This window comes from Sus scrofa, chromosome 15 (assembly GCF_054392235.1).
Source record: "Sus scrofa isolate SSC_HxYL_T2T_F1_AM1 chromosome 15, Sscrofa_HxYL_maternal_Yorkshire_Landrace_v2.0, whole genome shotgun sequence".
Lineage (NCBI taxonomy): Eukaryota > Metazoa > Chordata > Mammalia > Artiodactyla > Suidae > Sus > Sus scrofa.
Window position 1 is genome coordinate 74,179,071 of NC_139397.1, and position 16,508 is coordinate 74,195,578.

At 43.9% G+C, this 16,508-nt stretch overlaps 1 protein-coding gene across 4 annotated transcripts in view; it reads left to right on the forward strand.

The window, feature by feature from the left end:
- Window positions 1-16,508, forward strand: part of LOC146395915 (uncharacterized) — a 111,705-nt gene that overhangs the window by 12,339 nt on the left and 82,858 nt on the right. The window contains exons 3-5 of one of the 4 annotated variants that reach the window (XR_014829021.1): window positions 9,884-10,045; window positions 11,777-11,907; window positions 12,579-15,460. Coding sequence is in view for 1 of the 4 variants with exons in the window: in XM_084998581.1 (XP_084854707.1) it covers window positions 9,884-10,045; window positions 11,777-11,891 (277 nt within the window). In the remaining 3 variants the exon portion in view is untranslated. Of the gene's footprint in view, window positions 1-9,883; window positions 10,046-11,776; window positions 15,461-16,508 lie in introns of those variants that run through there. The other 3 variants (XM_084998581.1, XR_014829020.1, XR_014829022.1) reach the window with 3 other exon arrangements.

The window sequence follows — 16,508 nt, forward strand, 5'->3', positions numbered from 1 at the left end:
TTTCTATTCTTTTTTTTGTGCCATGTCTACACTGTCTGGTGTTTGAATTCAGGTGGTGAGTTTTTTCTTGCACTTGTTCTGGTTTCTTAGTGATCCCCTTGGCTTCTTAGTGTCCTTTGTGCTTCCGGAAAAATGTCAAGGTTGTTGGCTCAGTTTCTGTGAAAAATGCCATTGGAATTTTGGTAGGAATTGTATTGTATGTGTCTCTTAGGGTGAAGTGGACATTTGAGCACTACTAAGTCTTTCCATTCATGAGCACAGGCCATCTTTCCACTTAACTTGCATCTTCAGCTTCTTCATCTACATCTTCACATTTTTTCTTTTCTTTCTTTTCTTTTTCTTTCTTTCTTTTTTTTTTTCTTTTCTTTTTTGCCTTTTATGCCACACTTGCAGCACATAGAAGTTCCCAGGCTAGAGACCATATAGGAGCTTTAGCTCCCAGCCTACACCATAGCCACAGCAACAGTAGATCCAAGGTGCAACTGCAAGATACTACAGCACAGCTCATAGCAATGCCAGGGATCAAACCCGCATCCTCACTAATACTAGTCCTTTTCACTGCTGCTGAGACACAATGGCAACATTTTTTTTTTTTTTAATTTTTGACCACCCAAGGGAATATGAAGTTCCTGGGCTAGGGATCAGATTGGAGCCACAGTCTCAAACTTCACTGCAAATTTCAAACTTTGATGCCAGAACTTCAGCCCACTGTGCCAGGCCAGGATCAAACCTGTGGCCTCGCAGTGGTTAACGAATCCGACTAGGAACCATGAGGTTGCGGGTTCAATCCCTGCCCCTTGCTCAGTGGGTTAATGATCCGGCGTTGCCGTGAGCTGTGGTGTAGGTTGCAGACGCGGCTCGGATCCCGCGTTGCTGTGGCTCTGGTGTAGGCGGTGGCTACAGCTCCGATTCAACCCCTAGCCTGGGAACCTCCATATGCCGCGGGAGCGGCCCAAGAAATAGCAACAATAACAACAATAAAAACAACAAAAAGACAAAAAAAAACAAAAAAAACCTGTGGCCCATTGTTCCCAAGACACCACCAATCCCATTGTGTAATAGCAGAAACTCCACATCTTAACATTTCATTGTCTTTGAATTCCTGGGTATTTTGTTCTTTGGGTGTTATTGTCAATGAGATGGTTTCCTAATTTCTCACTCTGATGGTTTATTATTAGTTTTCAGCAACACAACTGATTTTTGTCTGTTCATTTTGGATCCTGCCAATTCCCTTAATTTGTTTCTTACTTCTAAGAGTTTTTTGGTGTGTTTGTTGTGTGGAAAACTGGAATTGGAAATTTCACTGTTTCTAGCACATCCAGGCATCCACAATACCCAAGGCATCATGGATCCTAATACAGTTTCCCCACAGTGCCCCTTAAAAGCATTATCACTTTGGATGAGCAGGATCTGGGTAGGACTTTGCCTCTATAACCAAGTTTGATGTTCTTTCATCACACCAAATACTCCACTGTGTTTTCCCCACCACATGGACACTCTGTCATTAGTTTGTGTTCCTAAGACTATTCCTTGTTTTAAGGGCTTGTCAGGTACTGCTTGACAGGGCTGTGGTTTTACCTTACTTATAAGCTAACCAGTTAGCCTACCAGAGTCTCATGGATGCTGGCAAAAGACATGAGACTCTTGGATCAGAGACAAAGGACTTAGTTACTCACGGCAATAGCCGTGGCGAGAGCACTGGCATTTGAGCCAGTTCATGAAGTCCCACTTATTACAAGGTGATGCCCAGTGGGCCGGGTGACTCTGCTTTAGGCAGGGGTTTGCATTACAGGAGAAAATCCTAGAGCATAAGTGACCCAACTCTTCTATGGGGGTGGTAAGACTGCTGACCTTTGCCCTGGAGAGAGGGAAAGAGATGGTATTTTTATTATATCAAACAGAGAGCAACTCAGGCTTCTGCTCTGGTGGATGCCACTATTTCTATTTTCCAAGTCTGATAGCTATACAAACATCCCTGATGAGACACACTGAAATTTGACTGGGTTTATAAAGATGATTTTAAATGAAACTTTATCATCATTCAGTTCCTCTTTCCTTTGTTGAGAGTGTGAAGATATGCTCCTTTCTCTGAAGGTTGACTAATTGTATTCATACATAATGATTCTTTTGGTTTTATTTTTAAGTTGAAATTTTGTTAGTAAACATATGACGAAGTTCTTATGGGTTGGATCTTAAAGTAGTTTTTCCAGAAAAAGTGTGAAAGTATGTATGGAACCAGAAGAGGACCCTGGATAGCCAAAGCAATCTTGAAAAAAAAAAAAAAAAAAAAAAGGAACAAAGCTAAAGATATCATGCTCCCTGACTTCAGACTAATACAAAGTTGCAGCAATGAAAACAATATGGTATCATATAGAAACAGACACCTAGACCAATAGAACAGTATAGATATCCCAGAAACAAACCCATGAAATTACAGGCATCTTTTACTATGACAAAGGAGGCAAAATGACAATGGGGAAAAGACAGACTCCTCTAACAAGGGATACTGGGAAAATTGGACAGCTAATATAAAGTAGAATAAAATTAGAAAATTTTCTCATGCTATATACAAGAATCAACTTAAAATAGTTTAAAGACCTAAAGGTAAGACCAGAAATCAGGAAACTCTTGAGAGAAATGCATAGGCAGTGCACACTTTGACGTAAGTCTTAGCCATATTTTTTTTGGCTGACTCCTCAGGCCAGGGAAATAAAAACAAAAACAAATAAATGGGCATAATTAAACTGAAAAGCTTTTGCACAGTGAAGGAAATCATCAACATGAAAATACAACCAACTGAATGCGGAGAAGTTATTTGCAAATAATATGTCTGAGAAGAGATTAAAATTCAAAATCCACAAAGAGCTCATATAACTCAATACCAAAAACCAAATAGTAGTCTCTTAATAAATGGGTTAAGACCTTAGTAGACATTTTTTCCAAAGAAGACATACAGATGGCCAACAGGCCCATGAAAATATGTTCAACATCCCTAATCATCGAGGAAATGCGGAGTTCCCGTCGTGGCTCAGTGATTAACAAATCCGCCTAGGGACCATGAGGTTTCGGGTTTGATCCCTGGCCTTGTTCAGTGGGTTAAGGATCTGGCGTTGCCATGGGCTGTGGTGTAGGTCACAGATGCAGCTCGGATCCCGCGTTGCTGTGGCTCTGGCGTAGGCCGGCGGCTACAGCTCTGATTCGACCCCTAGCCTGGGAACCTCCATATGCCATGGGATAGACCCTAGAAAAGGCAAAAAGACAAAAAAAAAAAAAAAAAAAAAAAGGGAAATGCGTCAAACTATAATGAGGTATCACCTCACATCTCTCAGAATGGCTATGATGAACAAGACAACAAATAAAAAATGTTGGTGAGAACGTGAAGAGAACCCTAGTAAATGTGGGAAAGGAAATTGGTAGATACTGTGAAATTATAAAGAGTTTCTTCAAAAAATTAAAAACAGAAGTGCCTTTGTGGCTCAGTGGGGTAAGGATCTGGCATTGTCACTGCTGCAACTTGGATGGCTGCTGTGGCGTGGGTTCAGTCCCTGGCCCTGTGAGCTTCCACATCCTGCAAGCATGACCAAAAAGAAGAAAAATAAACAGAACTACTGTATTATGTGTCATTTCTATTCATGTGTATATATCTGAAAAAGTGAAAACACTAATTTGAATAGATACATTCACCATGGTACTCATAGCAGCATTATTTATGATAGCAAAGATATAGAAGTCATCTAAATGTCCATCAATGGATAAATGGATAAAGGGGATGTGATTATACACATATATACCGGATAGTATCTGTTCTATTAACTGGAACTTTTTTAGCTATAACTGGCAAATCTGTCCAATTAAGCCTTTACTCATGACTTTTCTCAGCCATAGAAAGCCCTGCACCTGTCTCAGCCCAACTTCATTCAAGTACAATAGCTGTCTTCTTTCCAAAAAGTGTCTTCTTACTAATCCGTCTCCAACCCTGATAAAAGTAATATAACTCCTCAAACACAATCACTCTGACTAGGAACTGTTACCACACCGCTGATGGTGATCTGCCTTCTAACTCAAAATGATATGAAAACAAATGTTGCTTTCTGCACTTCAAGTCAATTCAACTTTATAATAGTAACTGTTGGTATCAACCAACCATACACAGCATGTATTCACATCCCGAAGTCTGCGGAGGTCCCTGCAGACTCTCACGTGCAGAGCCTTCCTTTCCTGCACCATCCCATAGTTTCCTCTCCACTTTCCAAGTGACACCTTAACAAAGCTTATTTTACAGCAGGAACTCATCTTTAAGGGAAGGGGCTCGGGGGAAGGAAGTGAAGGCTGTGGGGTTTGTCACTGACTTTGGCTGTTTTGTGGGGGGAAACCCTGCACAGATTCAGACCTGGAAATTTGTGTGTGATGGTGGAAGGAAGGAGGGCACATGGTACAGGGACCCTCGTGTCCAGCCATGGGATGATCTGGGGAGCTGGGGACGAGCCTGGTGATGCATTCAGAATCCCTGGGCAAGAGGGAAAATTTTGCAATTATGCACATACTTTCATTACTTTTTCCTCCTGTGCCCCCTGAAAGTTGTAGGAATGTCCCTTTTCATTAGTGGCATCAAGAATGTCTGCTTCAGGAGTTCCCACTGTTGTGCAAAGGAATTGGCTGTGTCTTGGGGGCACTGGGACCAGCCAGCACAGTGGGTTAAGGATCAGGCCTTTGCCGCTGCTTAGGTTGCAGCAGTGCCTTGGATCTGACTCCTGGCCCTGGAATTCCATATACTGTGGGGTGGCCAAAAAAGGGGAAAACAAAAAGCAAGTGTCTGCTTCCCCTCATCCTCGAGGGCACAGAACTGTTCACTTCCTCTTTGTGCAAAAGAGCTTCGCTACCGCCTGTTAAGTGTGGACAGTAGGGATAGAATGTACAAGTGGTTGGAAAATATTGAAAATGTAATGGGAAGTTGCTTTAAAACACATTCGTTTAAGTCTCATCTTTTACGTATGTTTTAAGTATGTCAAAATCAGAATTTACAACAATTCGACTTTCCTGACTTTAAAGGAAATTATCTGTAATATATTTAAATTCACCTCTCAACTTACCTCACATCCAAATTAAAATGTCACAATGCTGGACAGTTTCTCATAACACAGTAACCATTTTAAGGATTCTTAAATATCAGGTCATTAAAATGTATTTTGCAGGATTCCAGTGTGACTAGCAGTGCTAAAAAATACTAGCCAGGCTACTACCAAATTTTTTTTTTTTTTTTGCTTTTCAGGGCCACACCCTCAGCATGTGGAGGTTCCCAGGCTAGGGGTCTAATCAGAGCTACAGCTGCCGGCCTACGCCACAGCCACAGCCATGCAGGATCCAAGTCGAGTCTGCAATCTACACCACAGCTCACAGCAAGGCTGGATCCTTAACCCACCAAGTGAGGCCAGGGATCAAACCCAAAACCTCATGGTTCCTAGTTGGATTCGTTTCAACGACGCCATGATGGGAACTCCACTACCAAATTTTTTATAAGAATGTCAAAAAATTTTGTGAATCATTTTTAGGACATATAAACAAGAGTTGTGATTTTAAAAATACTAGCCATTGCATACTATTTAAGACAATTTAAGATGAAATATATGAAAATGTAAAACTTCAGCATATTTAAGAGCCAAAGCAATGGCAGCTTCCTCCCCACACTTAATTGCTGGCATCTGAATATGTGGAAATTCCTGTGCCAGGGATTGAATCTGAGTTGCAGCTGTGACCTGTGACAGTAGCTGTGACAATACTGGATCCTTTGACCCACTGTGCCAGGCTGGTGATTGAACCTGTGCCTCTGCAGCGACCTGAGCCAGTGCAGTCTGATCTTAACCCACTGTGCTGCAGCAGAAACACCACAGTGGCACTTTTTTGTAAATTAGAGACTTTTCTTTTAAATAAACTTTCTCCTAATAAATCAAAATCAGAAGGTATTCAATTTTGTATATCTGTATTCAAATGGCAAATTAGGATATCTATAATCTTGTTTTTGATCATAATCCCCTTTCCCTTGAGAACTGATCTTTTGGGGGGCTATGACCTCAGCATGTGGAAGTTCCCAGGCCTGTGATTGAACGAGCAACACATAGCAGTGACCGAGACCACTGCAGTAAGAATGCTGGATCCTTAGCCCACTGCACCACAGAGAAACTCCAAATGTTAACTTTCAGAATGAGAAACATAATGGAGTTCCCATCGTGGTTCAGCAGTAACGAATTCAACTAGTATTCATGAGGACACCAGTTCGATCCCTGGCCTTTAAGGATCCAATGTGGCCATTAGCTGTGGTGTAGGCTGAAATTGCACCTCAGAGCCCATGCTGCTGAGACTGTGGTGTAGGCTGGCTACTACAGCTCCAATTAGACACCTAGCCTGGGAACTTCCATATGCTGTGGGTGTGGCCCTAATAAGACAAAATAAAATAAAAATAGAAACATGAAAATGTGAGTTGTTTAAACATTATACAAATTAATCTAAATTTCAAATAACATTGAAACACTGTCTTTCAAATATTGAGTCTGCTTGTTTACTTTCCCTCAGAGATCCAAGCACACAGTTCCCTTTACTTCATGCACGTGCCATCATCATATGGCTTCAAATCTGGCTTTATTGCTTGAATTTACTTTTCTCCGTGGTAAAAGAGGAAATTTTATTGCCCACCATGGCAGATTTTTATGATCTGGGGATGTACATGGAAATATCACTTGCACACCATATGACTCATCCAGGACTCACTTGTTTGTCCAGTTGCCTAAGGGTACCAATGCTGGGAAAGGGTATCTTCCTGTAAACCAGTGGAGATGGAGACACTGGTGAAGAAGTTCTCTTTGGATCTTTACACCATGTGCACAAACACTGTTTTAGAACAAATAACCCATTTTCTTATTAACAAACATTTCATTCAATAAAAAATATGATGCAGTATCTGTTCACAAAAATTAGTGCTGGGAATGGGACTTATGGAAGGAGGGGAAGGATGTTACTTCCTTAAAATGTACAGTGTCCTTGGTCTTTTGGAAGAAGGATTCATATTGATTGTCAAGAGCATGTATGAAAGTTGGAATGATCTAAAAATTAAGGAAGGGAGTTGCCACAGTGGCCCAGTGAATTGAGAATCCGATTGCAGCGGCTCTGACTGCTGTGGAGGTGTGGGTCTGATTCCCAGCCTTGCACAGTGGGTTAAAAGGATCTGGTGTTGCCCCAGCTACAGCATAGGTCACAGCTGCAGCTCAGACTCAAACCCTGGCTTGGGAACTTCCATGTGCTGTGGTTGTAGCTGTAAAATTTTAAAAAATATATTAAGGAAGAATAGTCTTCATTGGTCTAGTAGTAGATATGGATTGATGCGAGTGTCATCACTCAGCGACTATTAGACCATCTCACACATCCAGGATGGTCTGTATTGTTACTTACCTTGCAGAGAGGTTGGCAGGGATCCCATTCCTTCATGTGCTTGGAGTACATTGCACTGTCCTGCAGTTGATGAGTCAACTGTCAAGTGGACATACTGATTATATCCTCTAGTTTCACAGAAACTAATTCTTATAAAATGGACAGGTGACTGAAGAAGATTCCAGTTAATTTTCACTAGAAATCATTTGAACAACAAAATGGCCTAAATGGTGCTTGTACTGTTGGTAGGAACTCTTTTTATAGTCACATACCACCTGTTGAAACCATTTAACCAAACAGATCTGATGAGAAGTTAACATACAAATTCCAATTAGGATGTCTGTTTGAAATATGATGTAAAAGACTACTATGTATGTTTTTATGTCAGAAAATGGGATACCATAGAAGAGACAGATAAATATCTACAAGGATACAGCCTTCAAAGACTGAATCATGAATAAATAGAAAGTCTGAGAGACGAAAAATGAGTCAGGAAAGAAATAATCAAAATCAATCTTCAAATGTTTCTCTGCAAAGAAAAGAATAGCCCAGGACCCGATGACCTCAACGGTGAATTTTTTCAAATATTCCAAAGAGAATGAACCTTCTTAAACTTTTCTATTTTAAAAGGCAGAAATACAAGTAATCATTTTATGAGGCCACCATTATGCTAATATTGGAGCCATAAAGGACCCTAGAAGAAAACTATGTGCCAATCACTTTGATGAATGTCATTGCAAAAGTCTTCAGCAAAAGACTAGGAAACTGATTTCAACATCATTCACAAAGGATCATTATTAGGTGGAATTTATTCCTGGAATACAAAGATGTATTTTTCCTACATTACATTTTTCATTGCAAAATATGGAGAAAGACCCAAATAAGAGATAGTTAAAGGATGTTGGCACACATTTTATGCCTTGGATGATTGAAGTTCAACCTGATTAGAGAATGAAGTAAACAGCTAACTCAGTGAACCTACTATAAATTCTAACCTAGGTGTATGTTAATTTATGCATACAGTATGGGAGATGGTATAGAACATATATGGTTAGGACTAGAGTGGAAGCTAGATTCGGTGCGGTAGTATATAGACATGGGTGATAGTGGCTGTAGTGGTTCCTTACTCCAGGCTTCTCCTGCTCCACCCACACGTCTTAACTCACTTCCCTGCCACAGCCAAGCCTCTCAGTAATTCCTGTTCCCTTTCTCTGGATGACCTTTTCCTGTCGATTCACATGGCTGGCTCCATCTTGTCTTTGGGATGTCACTGTCAATGCTCACTCTGAGAAGAGCCTTTCCCTAGTTCCCTAAGTAGCCTTCCTATCAGCCACCCATGATTCTACCACACATTAGCCTTCTTCCTTCTGTGTATTTATCGCCATTTGAAATTGTCTCATTTGTGCACTCGCTGGTTGTCTGCTTTCCCCCGTAGAATGTCGGCCCCACGAGGGCAGACCCTGGGTCCGTCTTGTAGATCACTCTGTTCCCTGCCCATTCCCTGTAGATTCCTTTGAAAACAATATTTCAAATGGAACCATAGCAGTCAGTTGGGAAGGTAACATGCTTGACTTTATTATTTTCTATTTATGGGTGTAAAGAAATTTCTGATTATCAATTCTAATGCAGTGCACATCTCTGTGCATGCCATTTTTGTCCCCACCTCTGGTGGTTTTGTTCAGTAATGTCTCTGAGGCAGAGCTCTTGGCTCCAGGATTGGAGCATGATGGTGTTTCAGGCCCCTTCATACACATGGCCACAGCACATTCCAGAAAGTCTGAGTGAAGAGCTACCAGCAGTGCCACCACCCCTGAATGTGAGGGCTGAGAGACAAGAGAGAAGTCTGTAGATCAGCAGTGCACATGAAACATCTGGGGATCTGAACACAGAAGTTCAGATTCTGCTGCAGAGGTCAGGACCGGGGCCTGAGATGCTGCATTTCTAACAAGCTCCCCGGAGAATTCCCCCAGAGGCTCCATACTGCCTGCTCTCTCCTGTAAGTGTCTGGGTGGAAGCCCCTGGGCACCTGAGCCTCTGTCCTGTCCTTTTCCTCCCAGGCCAGCAGCACCAGCAGGAAAGCCTGTGCTTGTTTCTGGTCTGCTTGCCTCAGGCCCTGTGTCCGCTTGGCTCTCAGCCCAGGCTCCATAATCCCTGATGAATGTGTGGTCCTCTGGGGTTCTGGGTTGGGTTTTCTACTCAGTGTGGATGAACTGATCACTGAAATTCCCCAGGTGTTCCACGGTCCTGGGTGGGATAGTGGACATCAGTGACGACTATTCCTGCCTGTCCCCTGTCTCCTCATCTTATGCCTATAGTACCTCTTTTCTCCGGTGAAGCCCTCCTCTCCCATCATTTGCTAGTCCAGGTGGCTTGGAGGAAGGTAACCCTGTCTAACACCACAATTCATAGGGGAGCCTATCACCTAGATCAGGCCATTTAACAGAATTCATCTGCTTTGTTTCAGGAAACTGTTCAAGGATGGACATGTGACCTGGTCCCAGGAAACCTGTGCCTCAGCTTGCAATAGAACTCTTGTGCATGAGAAGCTCTCTCTCCTCTGGGGTCTAGCAGGCCACTTGCTGCTGACGAATCAAAGAGTGAAACCCACATGGAAAGCAGAGCAAAGGTAATTCCTGCTGTCATCCTTCAAGCCACTGGATCCAGCTGGACCTGAAGCTGACTGAAGCTCCATGGGCCTGGGCCACCTCGGAGCTCGCATGAAAACCATCAAAGCAAGGCACCACCTTGGCCACTGAGGCTTGTGTGTATCAGTGTGTTCAGCACAAACCAGGGCGGAAAAAAGGGTCCAGAAAGAGAAACCCCAAGAGTGTACCTGCCCCCCCCCCCCACGCCTATGTACCCATGGTCACATGAACACACAGAGTTCAGGCCAGAATGGTGGGGATCATGGTGGGGTTGGGGAATTGCAGCCAACAGGGAAGAGGGTGGCTCCAGGTGGATGGGGGTGTTTCCACCTGGCATCTTTGCATGGTTCACAATTAGCTTGGAAACAGTGAAAATAAGAGGTACCTCAGGTGGGCAATAAATAGCTGAGTGCGAGTGGGACTCCAAAAAAGAAAAAGGCTATTTCCAAGAAAAGTCAAAATACCAGTTCCCCAGTGCTCTCTTAAAATCTGTAGCCAGACAGGAAAAGCCAACTTTGGGATGGTTTCCTTGAGGGGAAACATGGGAAATAGTTCAGGAAACAGAGAGAGAAAGAGGATGAGGGCTTGGGAGAGGCCTGGGGAGGGAGGCCTGGTGAGTCTGTGCTTTGGATGCAAGGCTTTCACTGGGGGTGGGGAGATGAAAGAGTGTGAACTTAGACAGCGGTAGTGGTTGCTTGGCTTTGGGAATGGACTTAATGCTCCTAAATTGCACAATTTGAGAGACGACGTGGTTCCACTTTATTGTTTTACTCTTAAAACATAGAGAATGTCATAAATGACATGGAAGGAAAAAAAGGAAATTACAAAAACACCCAAACACAAACCACAAGAGGGGAAGGAGAGTAAGTTTCTTGACAGGGAGCAAGCAGGTCGATGGTGTCAATGGGGAGCTGATGGGGATTGCACTTGGGGAAGGTGATTTCTGAAAATGGCCCGGATCTCTTGCAAGAGCCAGCACAGGTTCTCCCTGCAGGGGTGGTGAATATAGAGCTGGCTCCGTGTCTCCTGCTGGAGCTCAAGCAGGCTCTCCCTGCAGGGCAGCTGCATTAGCACCTAGTATTGGGTGGCCTGTAGAAGTCAGTATAAGCTCTCACTGCCAGGGTGAAAAATTCACATCTGGATCTGGGTTGACTTCCAGGGGAAGTTCAGGTTCTCCTGACAGGGGTGGAATCACATGATCTGGCCCTGGGTCTCCTGCTGGAGCAGTGCAATTTGTCCCTCCTGGGATTGTCATTCCACATTGAGATCTGGGTCTCCTACTGAAGTGGGTGCAGGCGCTCTAAGCAGGGGTGGTGAATTTGCCCTAGCCTTTGGTCTCCTGCAGGAGCTCTTGAGACAAGTTCTCCCTGACCTGGTGGTGTCTTGTCATGTGGTTCTGGGTCTTCTGCTGGAGCTGTGAGAGAAGAAAAGATTCCCTGCCTTCCTGCCTCTCCATGGGCTAGTCTGAGGACCAAAACCTTCCCAGAACCTCTCCCTGCTGAGATGGGAAATCTGACCTGGTTCTTTGTATCCTGATGGAACCAGAGTAGCTTCTCCCTGCATGGGCTCTGCATTTTGACTTGGCTCTGGGTCTCTTGCAGAAACCAGTATAGCGCTCTCCCTGTAGGGGTGAACCTTGGTCTCCTGTGGGATCCAGGACAGTCTCTTCCACCAGGGGTTTTGAATTCTGACTGGCTCTGTCTCTTTTGCAGGACCAAGAGCAGACTCCCCCAGATGGGGTGGTCACCTGAAACCTGGCCCATAGTCTCCTTTTGGAGCCAGTGCAGATTCTCCCTGTGGCAGTGGCACCTCAGCACTGAGATCTAGGTCTCAGGTGAAGCAGGTACAGTCTCTGCGACCAGGAGTTTTGAATTCTGACTGGGCTCTGGCTCTTTTGAAGGAAGCAGAGCAGGCTGAGCCAGAAGGGGTGGTGGATATTGACTTGGCTCTTGTTCTCCTGCAGGAGCCAGTGCAGGGTTTCCCTCCAGGAGCAGTAAATCAACATTAATATCTGGGATTACTACCAGAGCGGTTCAGGTTCTCCCTTCAGCAGTGTTGAACTTGGACCTGGCTCTCTGTTTTCTGGTGGAGCCAGAGCAGATTCTCCCATCATGGGTGGTGAAATGAGCCCAGGCGTTGGTGCCCTGCAGGAGCCAAAGCAGCCTCTCCCAGCAGGGCCGGTAGATGAATGTTGAGAGCTGGGTTTCCTGCCAGAACAGGTACAGGTTCTCCCTGACCTGGTGGTGTCTTGTCATGTGGTTCTGGGTCTCCTGCTGGAGCTGTGAGAGAAGAAAAGATTCCCTGCCTTCTTGCCTCTCCATGGGCTAGTCCAAGGACCAAAACCTTCCCAGAACCTTGAGACAAATCCCAGCCCAGGAACTTCTCTGCCTGCGGTCCACTAGGTGGGTGATGTGGGGTCAGTCTTTGCTCCTGGCCCAACACCATCCTCTATGAACTCCCCCCCAACTCCTGACTCTTACTCACAGGGCGTCATCCCCATCTTCTCACCTTCAGGCTGTGCCTCAGTGGGTGCCACTCCATCCAGTGGACTCAGGCAAAGGTTGACTCGATTCTCCATGCTAGAGTTGGACATGCCAGAGTTGGATGTGCTGAGCTCCCCATGAGCCCAGGAGAGGACACCAGGGAACAGACTGGGTGGTGACAGTGAGTGGCAGAGGGTCCAGCCCTGAGGTGTCAGAGTCCTGCAGGGTCATTATCTTCTCGCTGCTTTTTCTGCCTCCTTGACCTTCTGTTCCCAGATCAGGTGAGGCCTTGTCTGCCCAGATACTCACCTGGGAAGAATGAGATCCCCCTGGAGGGCTGGGGATAAAGCTTGGGTACAGGGCTCTTCCCTGACTCTCCATACTAGCCCCCTTCTCCCCAGCCAGCTTTGCCCTGGGGTGTGGACATGACCCACCCAGCAAGCATCTAACCCCTCATCAGCCTGCTCTTGCTTGAGGCAGACATACCCCTCACAACCCCACACCTCCACACATCCAAGGAGGGGACACAGGGCTACCAAGTGAGATCAGAGAGGTCCCTGGGCTGGGCTGAAGCTCCCTGTGTGACCATCTTCTATGTGTTTGACAAATATTTTCTCTGCTGCGCTCTTTCCTGAGGCCATGGCTCCGGGAGAACAGGACACAGCAGAACAGATCCATTTCTCCTCTGTCCTTTCCTGGACAAGTAGGTGTCTAGTTACCCAGGTTCCAAATTCTGTTGGGCTCTATCGCCAGGGAAGTGAGGTCACTTCCTGGGGTCCGCTTAGCTGGGCTTCCTCCTTACACAAAGCTCTCCAAGGCATCTGTGGTCTACTGAAGGGTCAGCATTCACCTCCTCCAACCCATGGCATGTCCATGTACAGTGACACCAACACAGCCCACAGTTCTGGAGAGGTCTGGGTGCAGCCAGGGCCCCAGCTCTGAGGACACAGCTGCATTTAGACCCTGCTCCTCTTCCTCACCAGTGATGTGACCCTGGACAAGCCAAGTGCTTTGCAGAGTCTCCCTAATGTGCTCCATCTGCACAGAGGGGTCAGCTGGCATCTACCTCCTAGGGAGGTCATCAGGTCTGTGGCTTCAAGTCTTCCATGGCAGCATTTGATTCCTTTTGAGGTTATTTTTATAGATGACATGAAAAAGCCTTGCAATTTGATTCTTATACATGTAGCTGTCCAATTTTCCCATCACTATTGATGGAAGAGGCTATCTTTTGCCTATGGTATATTCTTAGGTCTTTGGTCATAGGTGAATTGATTATATAAGCATGGGTTTTTTTTCTGGGCTCTCCATTCTATTCCATGGATCTAGGTGTATTTCTTTTGTGCCAATACCATCTTGTTTGATGATTCTAGGGTTGTAGTTAGTTTGAAATCCAGAGCATCATACTTTCAGGTTTGTGCTTCTTTATCAGGTTTGTTTGGGTTTCCATACACATTTGAGAATTCTTTGTTCTAGTCCTCCAAATAACCCCGTTGTTAATTTGATAGGAATGGCATTGAATCTCTAGGTTTCTCTGGGATGTAGAATCATTTTCACAATCCAAAATGTTCAAATCCATGAGCTGGGCATATCTTTCCATTTGTTTGTGTTGTCTTCAATTCCTTTCATCAAGGTTTTTCAGTTTTTTGAGTAGAGGTTTTTGTCCTGGGTCAGAATATATTCCTAGGTACTGTATTTTTATATACATAACTGTCAATGAGGTTGTTGTCTTGATTTCTCAAACTCTTAACTTCTTAAATTCTTCTGCTAAGAGTTTGAGTATATAGATATGCAAGCATTTCTCTAGATTATGTTTCTGTCCTGCAAGTTAACTAAATTTTCTAATGAGTTCTATTTGCCATGAGCTGTGGTGTAGGTCTCAGGTGCATCTTGGATCTGGCATTGCTGTGGCTGTGGTGTAGGCCGGCAACTGTAGCTCTGATTTGACTCCTAGCCTGGGAACCTCCATATGCCATGGGTGTGGCCCTAAAAAGACAGTAAAATAAAATAAAATAAACGAAATTTTAAAAAATGATAAAATGAATTTATTTGCAGAATGGAAACTGACTCACAGAGTTTGAAAATCTTGTGGTTATCACAAGAGACAGGTTGTGGAAGGAGGGAGGGGCTGGAAGTTTGGGATGGAAATGTTTTAAAATTAGGATGTGATAATGGTTGTACAACTATAAATATAATAAAATTCACTGAATTTTTAAAAAGACATAAAAGAAAACCAAATTGGAAAGCAAGAAGTACAGTGATCACTGTCTACAGAAGACATAAACCTATATACATAAAATCCTAAAGATGCCACCAGAAAACGAGAACACATCAAGGGATTCAGTAAATTTACAAGAAAAAATACTAATATATACCTGCTACATTTCTACACACTGACAATAAAATCTCAAAAAGAGAAATTAAGAGAACAATTCCATATGCAGTCACATTAAAAAAAAGGAAATTCTTAGGAGTAAACATACCTAAGTATGTAAAAGACATGTACCCAGAAAACTTATCAGACTTTGATGAAAGAAACTGAAGACCCAAAAAGGTGGTTTGTTCTCTTTTCCTTTACTTTTGTTGTAGGCCGTCTCAAATATGTGACAAGTTGTACCTGACCATTTATGAGTGAGGCGTATTTCTAAACTGATTGTAAGCTGAATGTCTTATGAGGCTAGTGACTGGTGGGCTTTAGTGTAGCAAGCCTGGTTTCAGATGTATGGAGCTGGGCAGAATAGGGGCTGGGTGGGGTGAGTTTTCATGGTTCAATATACAGACCTTTCACTTACTCCTTCCATTTTTGAGTGAGTCTGGCATCAGTCCACCCAGTGCAGAGATTTTGATGATCATCACTAAAGAAACGTGTGGCTGTTCTTAGGGTTTCTTAATGACTTATTAAAATTCTAATCTAAATTTGTCTGCATCACTGCCCTTTATTTATAATCCTGTGACTTCCAGTACATGTCAAGTATCATAGAGAAAGCTGCTGATTCTGTGGCCACATATCAGGGAGCTAAGAATTACAGCTCAGTTATTGTTTATATTCTAAGCTACTTAAATTTTAGTCATGATATACAATGAAGAAAAAAAATCACTTAAATGAACATTTTGCTACAACACCTCAAACACTGATCAGTATAAACTGTCAACAGCAATTATTTCTAACTGATGAAATTGAAAATCTCATGTCATAGCAAAGACGAATTTGTGTAGAAATCTTTTTCAGGGGTTCCTGTTGTGGCACAGTGGAAATGAATCCAACTAGGAACCATGATCCCTGGTTTGATCCCTGGCCTCACTCAGTGGGTTAAGGATTTGGCGTTGCTGTGAGCTATGATATAGGTCGCAGAAGCAGCTTGGATTCTGAGTTGCTGTGGCTGTGGTGTAGGCTGGCAGCTGTAGCTCCAATTAGACCCCTAGCCTGGGAACCTCCATATGCCTCCGGTGTGGCCCTAAAAAAAAAAAATCTTTTTTGGTGACACAATGTCAGGTGTTGGCAAGTACAACTAGCCCAGCACCTCTCAGCCATTGAAATGAAAGTTTGAAATGATGGTCACTGACAGGGTTTTACCTCATTTAGTTTCCTGAAACGGAGGCCCCAAGTGGTAAAATAATTTGATCACACTCTCCAATTAAAATTTATGGACATTTTGGGCTCAAATCAGCAAGACCGCAACAGCAAGTGTTGACACAGATATGGAACAAGATGTGAGGGCATAGAGACCTCTCCCATGGCTTAGTACAGCCGCCACTTTGGAAAACAGTTTGACAGTTGTTATCAGGTTAAACACTTGATATTCAACCCAGAAATTCCACTTCCAGATCAGCTGATCACTGGAGCTTAGTCTGACCCATTGGCAGGCGGAAGACTAACCCAATCTACAATCTACTCGTGCTAAGCCCGCCCACCGGCCCTGCCCCGCCCTCCCTTATCCAATCACGCTGAAGTGATCCCCACACA